The 15260-nt window shown below is 42.0% G+C and overlaps 4 protein-coding genes and 1 long non-coding RNA gene across 8 annotated transcripts in view; 2 read left to right on the top strand and 3 right to left on the bottom strand.

Annotated features, from left to right (window-relative positions):
- Positions 1-6905, top strand: part of LOC125765689 (protein abrupt-like) — a 115191-nt gene extending 108286 nt beyond the window's left edge. For all 3 annotated transcript variants that reach the window (XM_049431097.1, XM_049431096.1, XM_049431095.1), the window contains exon 10: positions 8-6905. In XM_049431097.1, coding sequence (XP_049287054.1) covers positions 8-519 — 512 coding nt within the window. In that variant the 3' untranslated portion in view covers positions 520-6905. The remainder of the gene's footprint in view (positions 1-7) is intronic.
- LOC125765728 (uncharacterized) overlaps positions 1-8736 on the bottom strand; it is a 116289-nt gene extending 107553 nt beyond the window's left edge. Inside the window, exon 1 of the long non-coding RNA XR_007418617.1 lies at positions 6997-8736. This is a non-coding gene — a long non-coding RNA (uncharacterized LOC125765728). The remainder of the gene's footprint in view (positions 1-6996) is intronic.
- Positions 8737-9004: 268 nt separating this feature from the next.
- LOC125765704 (tetratricopeptide repeat protein 19 homolog, mitochondrial) lies at positions 9005-10305 on the top strand. Its single transcript, XM_049431136.1, has 2 exons — positions 9005-9847; positions 9910-10305. Exons 1-2 carry the CDS (start codon positions 9005-9007, stop codon positions 10156-10158), a joined length of 1092 nt encoding a protein of 363 aa, XP_049287093.1. The 3' UTR covers positions 10159-10305.
- Positions 10306-10342: 37 nt separating this feature from the next.
- On the bottom strand, positions 10343-12085 carry LOC125765696 (WW domain-binding protein 11). The gene has a single exon (XM_049431125.1). It carries the CDS (start codon positions 11925-11927, stop codon positions 10437-10439), a length of 1491 nt encoding a protein of 496 aa, XP_049287082.1. The 5' UTR covers positions 11928-12085; the 3' UTR covers positions 10343-10436.
- Positions 12086-12176: 91 nt separating this feature from the next.
- On the bottom strand, positions 12177-15214 carry LOC125765698 (protein catecholamines up). 2 transcript variants are annotated; one of them, XR_007418607.1, is made up of 3 exons: positions 14520-15214; positions 13322-14444; positions 12177-12420 (listed from the first exon to the last, which is right to left on the bottom strand). XR_007418607.1 is itself a non-coding variant. In XM_049431128.1 (3 exons), exons 1-3 carry the CDS (start codon positions 14923-14925, stop codon positions 12376-12378), a joined length of 1461 nt encoding a protein of 486 aa, XP_049287085.1. In that variant the 5' UTR covers positions 14926-15214; the 3' UTR covers positions 12177-12375. The 2 variants fall into 2 exon arrangements, 1 of the variants encoding a protein (XP_049287085.1); XM_049431128.1 differs by having other exon boundaries at positions 13435-14444.
- Positions 15215-15260: the final 46 nt, after the last annotated feature.

Below are 15260 nucleotides of genomic sequence, written 5' to 3'. Positions count from 1 at the left end.
TCCCCAGGCATGAGCGGAATGACCCAGGAGCAAGCTGCGGCAGCCGCTCTGCAGGCAGCAAAGATTGCACACCTCAAAACACTCGGCCACAATCTCGATCAGCTACCACCGGGCTTTCTGCCACCGCAGCTCGATCTGGCGAAGCTGACCAGCAATAACAACCAGAACAATCCGGACCTATCGTCGCTGGCGAAGTTGCAATCCTCGCCGAACGTAACGATCGAACCGACCGGTACGGGGAACCGTAGCAACGAAACCGATCGTCTACTGCAAACGAGTAACCATCAAAAGCTGCTCGCCCTAGCCGCCAGCGGTGTTGGTGGCCCTGGGAATAATCCGGGCAACCATGGGCTAAACAACAACAATAACAGCTTACTGAACAGTGACGCCATCCGGCGTGGTGGATCATCGGAACCGATGGATCTCGGACTGGATGGTTCCGGTGCGCACGATGACGATGGCAATAGTTCCGCGGACGAACGCAACTATTCGGACGACGAGAGTATCGCAACGCACTAGATAAAGGGAACGTGATGGAAAAAGGAATTCACTTATGCCATTTACTATACACATACACACGACAACAGTAACAACAATAAAAAAAAACCACCGGAAATCCCGTTTGCCGATAGGTGATCGTATTGAGTGACCGAATAGTTGAGGCATCATACCTATCATCAAGCGTCACCAGCATCCAGAGCAAGTTGGTGAACACCTTCAAGCCGTGTATACTGCATGCGGAGTTCGAGTTGTTTTTGTTTCCCCCTTTTCCGCGATTGTTTAAACGCGATCGAACGAACAGCAAAAAGAATGGTTTTTTTGGGAATACAAAAATCCGAGTCCGAGAAATTCATTGTGCCATCGTGTTAAGATATTGGAACGTCCGAGTGATCATACATGCCAGCAAGGCATACCCAGGACGTTACCCTCGAAACGGATGAACGGATCATCAGCTGCAGAGTGTTTGTATACCAGCAACGATGTGAAAAAAAGAACATGTAACAAAACAAAACTCCTCAGACAAAATGCGGTTTCTCCGTTTTTTTGTTTTCGCGAATAGATTAGTGCGTTTCTTACCTTAGTTTCCCCCCCATATTTTCTACAAATGGTAATTTGTTTTTAGAAAACAAAACAACAAATCTTACATACCGGGTTCAAATTAGTGCGTAAGGCAATATATAGGCAAGCAGGTTAGGTAAGCGATCCTATATATAGATATATCTCCCCGTTCCTCCCTTAATATCTTACTCCGGAACAAAACAAATGCAAAGCAAGAAGTAACAGAAATACCTCAGACTAAGCAAAAAGTCACCAGCACCTATATTACCGATGTAAGCGATACGATTTTGCAATTAAACTGCATTTTTGTTTTTCCTCTTAGTACGAAAACGGTACATGGGGAATTTCGTTCCCTTGATGCAAGTCTACCTCAGGGCGGGTTACGATGATGCTGCACATCCGGCAGCACTCGCAAACCGCAGAAAACCAACTTAATACCGCTATACCTCTCCGAATGCTAGTGAAGTAATATGATACGATTTTTTAAAAACTACTGAACTAATCTTACCTGAATGATTGTAAAACTACGATGGAAGAAGAAACAATTGTACGGAACATGGAAGCATGGGCATGTAGATGGGTGGCCCTTTTACCTAAAGTATACTACCAACCTTTAAAAAAAACCCCCTCGTATACGTCTCTAAAGCTTCCCTTCCTTTTACGCTCTTTCGCACAACATTAATGATCGGGAGAGAAAAGGAGAAGCGACAGCGAAGCAATGAACACGATCACACTATCGCGTTGATATACGATTTTGTAACTGATCGCACATACATACAAGCAGCCAAAAAGCAATCAACAGAGCCATAAACGACATCATACCTGGAATACGAAATATCACGAGCAAACAAAAAAAAACGAATGTATACTAAAAACAACTGGTTTAGTAGTTTAAGCGAGCGAATACACTACACGCTTGTCCCTTTTTCTCGCTTGTTTTTTTTTTTGAAATTTTCGGTTTCAATTTTACTCACTTCTAGTGTGGCCCCACAAGCCGAGAGATACGGGATGTTTTCTTTGTTTATCATACAGCGTAGAAGTTTTTTTTTCTGGTGAAGATCATCTCGCATATACGAAACACTGTTATACGAATCTCTTTTTATTGATTGCATTGATTTCAAAAGTCCTTCGGTGCGATGAAGGCAAACCCCCCCGGGCAAAAAAATATCATTAGTTCGTAGGGCTAGTTGCGCAACCAGACACGTGTATAACGGCAACCAAAACAACACAACAACAGCTATACGATACGAGAAGTCATACATCTTCAATACGACAAAAAAAAACCGATACGATATAGGAATGGAGAGTAAGCAGAGCGGAACTCTTGCCGCACGTGTATACGTCTACAAAACCGCTGTATACTGAACTGGAAACGATTACGATTTATCATTGGGCAAACTTTGCAATATCACTCGAAGTATACTCTATTCTACCAGACGGAAATGGGAAACTTGAAGATATAAAAAAAGAAAAACATGCAACGCACGAACGAGAAGATGATGCAGAAAATGATCATTACGACAGCAAACTAAAGTACAATTGATTCGTGGTGCTTTAACGTACAAGGATTCGCTTGCTTTCATTTCAAGATTGTCTTCAACTCTTTCTCTCTCTCACTCACTCTAAAACCAGACACAGAAACGCAAAGCAAATGGGACATCCTTTACTACCTCCTCATAAAAAAAACAAACAGAAAAAAGAGCGACGTTAAAGAAATTGGTTCAGTCGCAATGTAGTAGTTAATAATGATTAGTATATACCCTGCTAGATCACCTACCAACGGGCTAGTTAAAGTCCTTGGCTTTAGTCATGTAAGCGGATCATGAATCTACCACCACTCAGAGCTACCACACTTACCTCTTCTGCAGCGTGTAGTAAATAGTGAAAAACATATAACATACATATACAACTATATTTAACACAAGCCACAACGCGTGGCAAATTCTCTCAGGGAGTGGGGTAAATATTACTACCAGAAGAAAGCAAAAGAAAAAAAAGGGAACGTTTTAACCTTAAGAAACATTAAACCCAGAAGCATACGTGATGTTGGGGTCAACGGGATAGTTTTTTTTCTTCTTTTGTTTCTTCTGTACTAATTTTACAAACACAGCAATTATTAACTAGCAATTATCTCTCAGACAACACAAGAACAAAAACAGACAACCACAACCAGAGTGCAACAGAAAACGGGTAATGAGTAATTTATAAGAAGTTATATACAGTGCTGGTTAAGTTTTGTTTTTTTTTTAACAAATGTATTTTTTTCTGTTTCTTTGTTTTTTTTCTTACCACTCCCAGTTGAAAAACACCCAAGAAAAAAACAAATGCCATGCCAATTGTTAAAGTTGGTACCGCAAAGAAATATACCTCAGTGAAGAAACCGTTAGAGCGTTATGTAATTATAATGCATTAAAACATACAACGTTGTATGATTAGTATTAGTTAATGGGTTAGTAGAGTTAAAGGGGAAAATTAGAGGAGCAAACGAGCAAATGGATAATGTGTAAGAAGAGTAGAGTAGAACAAATGTTAATAGCACAAGGCAATTTAGTACGAGTACTTATGGTTCGCAGTCGATTACAAAAGTATGTATTTGTATTATGCGCGTTTGCGTGTGTGTTTGTGTGTTGGAAAATGAATATTCCTATTACAAAGGAGACACACCACAAACACACACACAAACCTCTCTGATTCTGAGATTGTAAATAGTATTGCAAAACAAAAAAACGCATATATAGCATTAAGGCAATGATTAATGGAATCCCAAAACAGTTGAATCTCCTCCGATCGCTCCGATAAATGATAGCGATCACGATGAATCTGATATTAGATAAGGTAAGAGTGTGTGAGCAAATTGTTGTCGCACACCGCGCACGAACAAACGACTTCAAGCGACGAACCTTGTGACGTTTGGTTGAAAGTGTTTTTTTTTGTCTTTTCTTTTTTTTTAACATCACAACCACACTAAAAGCCAGGTGTCGGGAGGTGGTATGGAAATCAAATCAAAATTATATATTAGTTAAACTGTGGGGGGGGGCACAAGCAGATCGTCCAGACAAAACACGCAGATCGTCCATAGCGATGTAAAAAAGGCACGCGCGCGCGATAAAATAGGAAATGTGGAAATTCAATGAATTTTTTTGTTTGCCGTTTTGTTTAGGTTTTGATGATATAAGCTACAACACTGTTACGAGTATCAATTCTGTTTTACGTACGTACTTAACCGATCGATAAAACGTTAGTGGGAAAACGTTGTTTACGTTGATTCGAGTGAAGCGTTTTGAGATTTGTTTTCTTTTTTTTTTATTAATTTGTCACCTTACGAATTCCTTCTATCCCTGTCTATCATGTTATTTATATCGGTGTTTGCTTTTCGAGCGTAAACAAGTAGATGCGTAAACTGTAAAACGGGAAGCGAAAGCTCGTTAAGGGTAGAAACTTGTAAGTCATGCTAGTATGAGCTGATCTTGCATTTTGCTAGATAAAGGAATTAGAAAGAGAGAGAAAGAGCGCAGAACAGAAAACAACTCTAACGATAAGAAATGCTAATACATTGCGCAAAAAAGTAGAAAACATAGCAAAAACAAAAACTACAGTCTTTGTCATGCTTTGTCTATTTTGCAAAAAAGGAAAATAACGATTACGCAACTGATAAAATGGAACAAACACTAGACAAAAGAGAGTAAAAAATTTATACTTACGAAGCGAAGCATGGGCATGTTTCATGGATTATTTGTTAACGATAAGATGGAACTGTTTCACAGCAAAATCGATAAAACAAAGTTCGCTTTTATGACCATGAACCATCCAGCGCAAGGCCGGGCGTAAAAGTAGTTAAGAGCATGACACAAAACAAGTGAACAATGGTTCAGAAATATATGAACAGAAGGTAGGAAAAGTGAAGAAAAAAAATTATGTTAAAACCACTACAGCACCGCAACACATTGCGAGCGAGAGAGAGATTCTAGACACGTTATGCCGGTATTAGTAATTCATACTCTCCTTTTTTTGTCTCATTAGTTGTAAGTACTCTATTGCTATTATTGAACATTGTTCGATCTTTTTTAAGTTTTTTTGTACACTTTTTTCTTTATAAGGTATCGTTTTTTTTTCGGCGGAAAATATATTTAAAAATTATAGTACGTTTTTGTGTGTGTCCTTTTTTATGTTTTATTCCGTTTTATATGTCTCTATTTATATTATTGTTTCAGCTTTTATTTGTTCACCTTTGGTTTTCTAGTTGTTTCACGTTTACTTTTTTGATTTCTATTTTTAATTTTCAGCATATAACATAGGGCGTGCCTTTTTTGTTTTCGATGGAAGCAAAAGTTTTCAAACCATCCGCAGACGGTTGTCTTCTTTTGCACTAAAACGGAACTAAAATGGCCGTACAGTTTTTGCTCCGCGCATATTAGATTACACTTACACTTGTCTCACTCATACCAAAAGCAAAATTTGCATTTACAAGTTCCTAGAGTGCAGAAGGTAGTCGATCGGTCAGGGCATATGGCATATAGTAAAATCCAAACACGTATAAAATTAAATTATCCAAAAAAAAACATGTGTAGCAGTAGAAAGTTAAGGATAAGAGAAAGAGAAAAACAACACATTATCGAAAAACAAAAAAAGCATTATGTGGGCAAAATGTTTTTTTGAAATTGCCATACAGTAGATGCGCTAGGGTAAAACGTTAAATGTTGTTTAAATACTATGGCAAGTGCAATAATTTCCATTCGAACCGATCGTCTTTGCGAAGTCACAACCGTGGTCTTTGTTTTCGCTAGATTAATCAACGTGCAACCATTGAAATATGTATGATACAAAGTTTTATAAGCTACACATGGACACATTTAAACTTTTTCAGCAAAAAGGAAAAAAGAAATCCCCCAGAGATCCCACAAAGGTGCGAGTTCGTGTATGTATTCAACGAGACAATAATGGAAGTTAAGCGAACAAATTACAAAGAAAAAAACACAATGGAACACTTTTAAAAAATCATGGCGTGGAAAGGAATTGTAAAATGTTCCAGCTACATTCCACCGTTTCCACTTTCAAATGGTTGAATAAAACGAGAAAGAAAACAAAAGAAAGCAAAACTATAAAAAAACTTCCCCGGAATGAACACATGAAACAAAACCAAATTGGTACACAAAACATACATGCAAACGCCTCTATAAACAATTGTTATATCTAGTGAATAATGAACACAAGTAAAAGTGCAAAAATTAGAAACGATTAGTTACTGCTCCATTCGACACACTAAACATTACAGCAAAGAAAGCAACAAAGCGGTCCAGCACACGCACACACACACACCTAATCGTGTGCTGGAAATGTTTGGTGAGCTTTTACTAAAAAAGATCAATTTACGGTTACAACATACGCTCGGATAGAACATAGTGCAAAAAAGGGTGGAAAGAGAAAGAGAGTGTATCCTTAAATTAGTAGAAAACATTTTGTGAAATCATTACAAACTAAGATAAACGTAATGCAAAGCTTATTTATGTATTCGATCCTTCGAAGTGTAGCAAAATGGCAGTGGAGGAAAACAAAAACAAAACTATAGTAAAAAAAAAGCCCACACAGCATAAATGGGATAATCAGAGCTCTGTAGGTAAAATGGTTAGACAAGATTGTTTCCGTTTCCGTTTTCTGTTTTATCTTTACATCATAAATGCAACATAAGTAAGGCCAGCCAAGCTTCCCGTGTAACAATCGCTTCGACAAAATGGCGGATCAAGCAAACAAAAGCAGTAAGTCATTATTATACCTTAAACAAGACTACTCTCAAAAAAAAACATGCCCTCAATGATAAGTATGATTCAAATAAAGTAACATAAAGTAAACCTTCACTGTGTTTAATGTTTATTTGTCATATCAATTAACTCTAGTAAAAATCTTACATCCGATATTTCTAATTGAATACGGTTAACTTACCGATAGTTTGATAGCATTTTGGCACCAGAAAACGACCAACACTTGCTTTTTTTTACTGTGAACAAAGGCACATCTACACAAAATACACAAAACTACGCATTAAACAAAAAGCTCATTACAAAATAGACTTAACTTTTTTTTCATACCATAATATAACATAACATACACACTTCAATGCGCTTTGGCACATATAAAACACTTCACTTAATAGACGATTTCACGATTCACTAAAAACCTACCAACACTTTTGCTTTTTTTCTGTGCAGAAAGGCACATACGCACCTCAATGCACTTTAGAACATTGAAAACACTTCACTTGAATAAAATAGCCACATTTTTCGATACACGAATTAACACAATAAGAAATCAGCTCAAATATACATCTTCACAAAAGACACTTTTTCACAAAAAAAAACAACCAACACTTGCATTTTCTTTATCTTCACACAAAGGATGGGAGCAGCTTTGCACTACCTTTTTCAAATTTCTTTTTTTATTTATTAATTTCAAATTTTATTAACTAGCAAGGAGGTTACGAAGATAAAACAAACACCGCACGAAAACACGGTGGCAAACTACGCTGCACAACACAAATGCAAATAATTTGCAAGCTTAGTTCACCCATAGTACACGCACTTAAAATGTCCTTACACTCACACACGTACTCATTACGGCGTTAGCGTACAGCAAACTGCACGATACCACAATGATAACTTCAACGTTGGAGTAAGACCACATGAAGAACGTACATTGTCTGCGCAGGTGTTCAAGATGCAAAATGGCGAAATTCTCCTATCGCTTAAACACGATCGCACTTAGCACGCGTTAGAATGTTCCATAGTTCCGTGTGCGTCGACCTTTCTTCAGCTACCAATTGCATTTATGACTTGCTTAACCATTTTTTATAGTTTTTGTACAATGTTCTACGATTGATTCGATCAATAAGCGATTAAAATTGAGAAAATTGAGAAGACAATACTGTGTTGGGCCGCTGTACTCACTCAGTGGCATTCTTCTTTCACTTACACTTACACTTCCTAACAAGCATCACGCGAGCGTATATGCGGACACAAAGCCAAGCCAACGCCGGCGACATTTTTTACACGTGCCAAACAAATCTGCTTTGTTTAACACCACATTAACGCACAAATTGTTGTATTAACCATATAAAGTAAAGTATATACCTTTTTACATCCAAAAACAATTGTTATACAATGTTCTATTCACAAAGCACGTGCTCCGCTTGCCACACATTACCGAAAGCTTCTTTTTATGACTGTGACGTACTGCTGTCCGATCGCTACTAATCACTTTATCTCATTACCATCATCTCTTCTGCCTCGTTGTCACGACGCACCTACACAACTATAATTGGCGAAGCGGGTGGCTGTCAACTTCTCTCGTTCTTTCGCACGCTCTTCGAAGATCGTTCCTCATTGGGAGGATATTCAAAAATAACTCTTCGCTCTTCTCGATCAAATCCGTTCTTACATTTATAGTATGGAAAATGTAATTGTGATTAGTATTAAAACGCGTTAGAGAGGCATTGGTTCAATCAGGTGGCAATAAATTAGATAGAAAATGAGGTCCTTTACCATTTAAAATTTACCGTGTTGACGAGTGTCTTGTGGCTATAAAAAAATTTTCTTCTGCTACCAACATTCGTACACATTTCCGTTCTTCGGGGCCACCCACACCGGAGAGGTCCTAGGCGGCCGCCTACCGTTTGATTCCGCCACTGTTTTCATCCGTGTTTTCCACATATCCGGCCTCGGTCGATGAGCACGGATAAACGGAGTTTCAACGCCTTATTAAGAGTCTTTTAAGAGCTCCTATCTGACACAATGCAACGAATTTATTTGTCGTCTGGGTTCAATCGAAGAGAAACGTCAACGCAAAACACAATAAATATTTACATGTTTAGTTGCTGAGGAAAATTTTCTCCTCCGGTTTATATACAGTATTGGTGTATATCATAAAAAGTGGTAAAGAAATAAGAGACAGAAAAATGTTTCGCACAGCAACTACATCAGCCCTTGCCTCACGGTTCTTCATCTCCATAAATCATCCCCGAATAGCGCCACTTACCATACCGCTTGCTTCGCTAACCAACCATGCACCGATCGCGGTCGATGGTACGAATCAGCACCACCAGTACAACCGCAGCAACCATGACGAACAGCAGCATCGAAAGAAACATACCGGGCCACTACGCTTCATTGCTGCCAGTTCGTTTCTGTCCTGGTTTAGTAAGAAATCGGACGATGAAAACACACCCGAAAGTCAGCTGATCACCATCATCAAGCGATCGATTCTATCGATACAGAAGGAAGAATATCAGAAAGCGGAACAGATGCTACATTTGGCGCTAAAGATGGCACAGGACTTGCAGAGCAAGGACGGCATCACGTACATCTACGACATTATGGCCAACCTGGCGATGGAGGTGGGTGATTTCGCGAAGGCAGAAAAACTCTTCGTCAACGTGATGCAACGGCTGTTTTCCGACGGGTTTCTAGAGGATCACATTAAAATGCTGCACATAAGCTCCAAGGTTGCACATCTCGCACAGCTGCAGGGACACCTGGATAAGGCGGCACAAGGGTTCGAATGGACGCTTGCGAAGTTGGAGGAAAAGCTGAAACAGATCGGCGATGGTAACGGGAAAGAGATCCGTGAACTGTGGGGCATCACGAAAAACTGGTACGCCCAGCTGCTGATGGAATGTAAGCGATTTGCCGAAGCCAAACAAGCGTTCCTGCAGGCGTACGAAGCGTACACGGAGATACACGGGAAGCTTACCGAGGAAGGACTTACGATACTGAACAATCTTAGTGTAGCCTGCTCAAACGTAAGTTTTTTCGATTCGAGTGGTTTTTCACAACAGTTCAAACTGATTCTTTTGCTTTTCAGCTTGAAGATTACGCTTCTGCTGAACGGTTCTTGAAAGAGGCCATTTCACTTGCAGCCCAAATACCGGACCTCTCGGAAGCGGGTGTGTACAAAGCGAATCTAGGCTTGCTTTACCTACAGCAGGGCTTACTGCGACAAGCGTCCGAGTTTTGCACGTTCGCCTGGCGCTATGGAACGCAACACAAACACGAAGAGACTGTGATACAGGCAAACTATTGTCTGGAACAAATTAAAGCGATGAAAAAATAATAACCATCACCCCGGGATACGATGGACACACACTTTTGCCAGGCTAAGGAACGGCCAATGAACGTCACCTGATACAAACTGTTACTCCTGTTATTAAACAAATGTTACCTTATCGTTTCGATAATAAACCTTATAGATGTGATTGAATCGTTTTGCATTAGCCACCGCAATCATAATCGAACCCTTTTCCCGGCCGGTTTAGTCTTATAATTATTTATTACTATCTCTACCAAACGTTGGAACACTTTCGAAATAATGCTATTGAATTTTTCGCCCAGTTACATCAGATCCTCCATCTCGCGCATAAACTGCAGATAAGCGTCGTCTTTCGTTGGCTTCGAAGGGTCCGCACTGACCGTGCGAGCATCATGCGGATCGTGCACTGGTCTTGCCGGTGGTTTCGCTTTTCGTACTTCGTCTTTTTTCGCACGCAACGCGCTCGGCACGAACCGTGTGACGTCCGCACTGAGGTTTCGAATTTGTGGTTTCGCCGAAATGGTGGCACTTTTGGGATCCTTCTGCTGCAGCAACTGTTGCTGTTGGGCCTGTTGGTGGAGTTGCATGTTGCGCTGTTGCTGTATGTGCTTGGGCGGCGGTCCTGCCGGTGGTCCCGGTGGCATGCGTATGCCCATCCGTGGCGGCATACCGGGCGGTGGTCCTCCGGGGATGCCGGGACGTCCCGGCATGCGTAGCCCGCCCGGTGGCATACCGGACAGACCGGGTGGCCTAAGGGGCGGTGGTCGTATCATGAGCGGTTGCATCGATCCAGGTGGTGCCGGCATCGGGATGGACGATGGCATCGGCATAAACTTCGGCATTGCTGCATCCGGTGGTGGTGCCGGGTTCGGTAGCGGAGGAACGGAAGGTGTCGGCATAGAGGGCAGGGATGGCGCATCGTGTGATTGTTCCTTTTTCTTCTGTACGCTTTCCATCTCCTTCATAAAATCATCGATGTTTTGTCCGGACAGGGCAAGCATCTTCTGCTGTACGGTATTCGGTTGCTTCACCTGCTTCTCCCCACCGTCCGATTCCTCCGTGTTATCCTTGGAATCACCATCATCGTAGAACTTGACGCTTTTCTGTGTTTCGGCGTGGAAGTTCTCCAGATCGTAATCAAGCTCGGGCATATCGAACAGGTCCGGCGGAGGCCCCGGTGGACAACCCGGTATACCGTCATCGTCATCGACAGGTTCGGTCGGTTCCACCGGATTTTCGACCGGTTTCTTCAGTAACGGAGCCGGCGGTGGTACGCTTCTTAGCGGTGGAACTATACTGGGCGGTGCCACATTCGGAGGCATCGGTATGCGCGGAATAGACAGGGGAGTGGGTGTTTCGGTAGCCGAAGGAAGCGGAATATCGTCCACCTGTACCTGTTCCGCATGGCGCACGCTTTCGTAGTACTGGATGCGTTTGTTACGACGCTTCTCGTAATCTACCTCCTTTCGCTTCAAATCCGCCCAGAGCTCCGGATCGTCCGCCTGGTACAGGCGCATAACGCGATCGAGCGTTTCCTTCAGCTTCTTGCGTTTCTCTTTCAACACTTTCTCGTTCAATGGTGACGGCTGGTACACGTTAAACTCCATCTCGTCAATCTTTTCCATCTCTTCAATTAGCTGTGCGGGATCTTTTCCTTTGAGCACCGCGGCCCGGACCATTTGTCGCTGTTTTTTGTTCTTCTTCAGCTCCTTTTTGCGAGCTTCCTTGCGGGCCTGGTCCGTTGGGTTCATGTACTTACCACTCTTGGTGGTGTTTATTGAACGGCGACCCATTTTTCGGATTTTGATAAACTGTTTTACAACGTTTTATTAACAATTAATCTACTTTTGGTCACCAAAGTATCGTTTCATCTTCCGTCGGCGCAAAACGTAAACACAGCCGCTCGACTGCTCGTCGAGGGTGAGCAAAAGTGATCGAATACTAGACAGGTGAGAAAGCTGCTCGACTCACGAACATTCACCGCAAATTCAATTTAGCCGTTACAGCACAGTATTATTTATGAAAATTCCAACTCCAAAATGTTTCATGATCATGTTAAAAACAGTTATTTTATTGATTCTTTAAATCTAACAAATCTTCAACAATCTTTTGGCGATAACATTTAATGTATAATGTGTAAGGAAGCTTAAAAGTGCAAAAAAAAAAAAATAATACAAAGCTCAGCTTCGCTTTTACGCTGCAGTAAGTATCGCACGAAGTACGTGCTTTAAACAGAGCAAATCATCTTTGTTCTATCGTGTGTTCAATTACCTTCAGACATGATCCCTGGAATGAAAATGAAACCATCAATGCTGGACAAACGTGTACACAATGGCACAATGAATCTTGGTACACGCTCATAACACCCAATGCAATGCCGTGTTATGCTACTTGTGCAGTGCAACAAACGGACATCGAAACAGTCATCCCCGTCAGCGGGAGTGCATGCGGTTCCTAATCGAATGATAGCGCCTATCAGTATGTGCGTGACTGCTGGCACGGGTTAGGTGTACACAAGAGAATACTCAGGGAAATACTTCCGTCACCGGGAAGCATGGTAAAGGAACAAAAAGATAAAAAAAGGTAACAACCTACAGATAAGAAACATGTACACAAAATATGAAAACGGTTCTACAACAAAAGGAGACAAAACAAAATAGATACCACAAGACGACACACAATTAGCTTCGAATTCCGTTTCTTACTGGGCCATGTTGTACTTCCATTGCGGCTATTTATTTTTATCACATCCCACACATCGGCAGTAGTGCTACAATTATTATTGCTCTCTTTTTCCTTACACCTATTTTGTGTTCTTCTGCAGCAAGAATGCAACAAAAGTATGAAACAACTGAATCAACATTACCTAGCTAAAGAGTGTTTGTAACGGGTCCATTTTCCTGTTCGATGCTGGAGCATTATCTGTTAAATAAACTGGACATGGACAAAGAAGCGGTGCCCTTAATTTCCTTATGGGATTGAACAATGATTAACAAAACAGAAGCTGTTACTTCCAGCTGTGGAAGGTTTCGAAGCTATAGATAGTAAGCGATCATGCACGCTACAATTGAGCACATTCACACAAAACGTTCCTACAGCAAAACTAACGTGTAAGAGCACTCGAATGCTTTCTTTTACACTCAACTAATCAAATGTCTACACAACGAACAGGAAATAAAATACGTACGTAATAGAAGTGTATAGATGACGAAGGTACAACAGGAAGAAAGACGGCAGCCACGGGACCCCATCCATTGTACTGCTCTATCTAATCCATTATTCAAACTTAGCAATAATTACCATCATGCCCACGCCGGCCAACAAGGCCGTAATTTCCTTCAACGATTGCCACAGCTTGGTGGATTCTTCCAGCAGCTCCGGTATAACCGACACGGTGGCAATGTAAATAAAGCCACCAGCCGTGAACGGCAGTACCCATGATTCCGCCGCATCACTCCCACTGCCTAGGAGGGCAAGGACGGTACCGGCTAGGGCACCCACTGCCGTCGTCAGCTGCAACAGCATGGCCTTCTTTTTCGAACAACCCGACTTGATGAGTATCGCAAAGTCGCCGATTTCATGCGGGACCTCGTGCAGCAGGATGGTAATGGTCGTGATCAGACCTATACTATTGCCTGCCAGATAAGACGCACCGATCGCCAGTCCGTCAGTAAAGTTATGCGTAAAATCTGCAGCCAGATTAAGATACCCGGCGATCTTAATGTCCGCTTCCTTTTTCGGTTCCTTACGGACAGCTTTACCCTTTGCTTTCGCTTCCTCCTTTTTCGATTTCGTTCCTTCCGTTTGTTTCTTATCTTTCTTGTCTTTCTTGTTCTCGGATGGGGATGGCGGTGGAGAGCTCTTGGCAGCTGCTTTACTTTGTACTGGTGCGGCCGGTTTCGAACCACCGTGGCTATGACCATGGCCATGTCCATGTCCGGTATCTTTCTTAATCAAACGGACGAATTTTTCAACTGCCAGGAACACTATAATGCCCGCTAGAACCCACAGACCTACACGCATGTCATGTCCATGGCTTTCGTGCTCGCCTTCCTCTCCGTGACTATGAGAATGGCCATGACTGTGACCGTGCGTGTGACCATCCGCATGCGAATGGGGCTGAATGGCGTGCGGAATCAGGTGCAGGAAAGCATCGCCCAGCAAACCACCGGAAGCGAAGGCAAGCAACGTTTTCAAACGCGGCTGCATCTCTTCCGTATTATCGAGCGGTATGGCAAACAGAATGAAAAACGGTGCCGCACTAATCAGCAACGTTGAGCCGAGTGAATGCACCCAGATGTAGAAGGTATCTAAAATGGAAAAATAAGACACGTTACATTTACTCTGGATGTTTTCTGCAACAACAAAAAACTGCTCTTGCTTACCTCTCGGAGCTTTACTTTCGCTGGTTGGCTTTTCCTCGTGATGATGATGATGGTGACCACCATCATGATGGTGATGATGATGATGATGGTCGTGGTTCTCATCTCCACCATGATGATGATGGTGATGATGTGGAACTGCCACCGGTTCTTCCTCGTACATCTCGTTCGCATGTTTGGAGTATTTAAAACTCGGATTTTCGTGATGATGATGATGATGGTGATCATGCTCGTGGAGATGATCATGATCGTGGGCGTGCTGCCCGTGGGCACCGCAAAGCGTCGGGAAGGACAAAAACATGATCACAAGAAATAGACCCAGAGCAATATGCACCCGGTAGGACGTAGATTCTTCCTTCAGCGGAACCTTCACTTTGGGACCTAATGCCCGGCTTTCCGTGTGTTTCATTTTGTTTCTTTTTTTCCTCTACCTTGTTGCGTACGTGTGCGGTTTGATATATCAGAGACCGCTTGATAATGATGATATTGATCGATCTTCTACCGCAGTTGGACAGATTGCTGCATTAACTCCTTCTAAAGCACCAAGCACATTATGCGCACACGATACTACTGCAGCTGCGACTTGAATTGCACGGTCGGAGACGTATTTGCACAAAGGATAAAATAGTGTCGGTATTATATATTCTTCAAACATGGATTCACAGCATTTTTTAACGAAAGAGTTGGAAAACATCTGGCATTTGACGAAGCCAGTGTCAGTGTCATAAAACGCGCGATGTTTTC

This window comes from Anopheles funestus, chromosome 2RL (genome assembly GCF_943734845.2).
Source record: "Anopheles funestus chromosome 2RL, idAnoFuneDA-416_04, whole genome shotgun sequence".
NCBI lineage: Eukaryota > Metazoa > Arthropoda > Insecta > Diptera > Culicidae > Anopheles > Anopheles funestus.
This window is presented reverse-complemented; position numbering and strand designations above follow the sequence as displayed.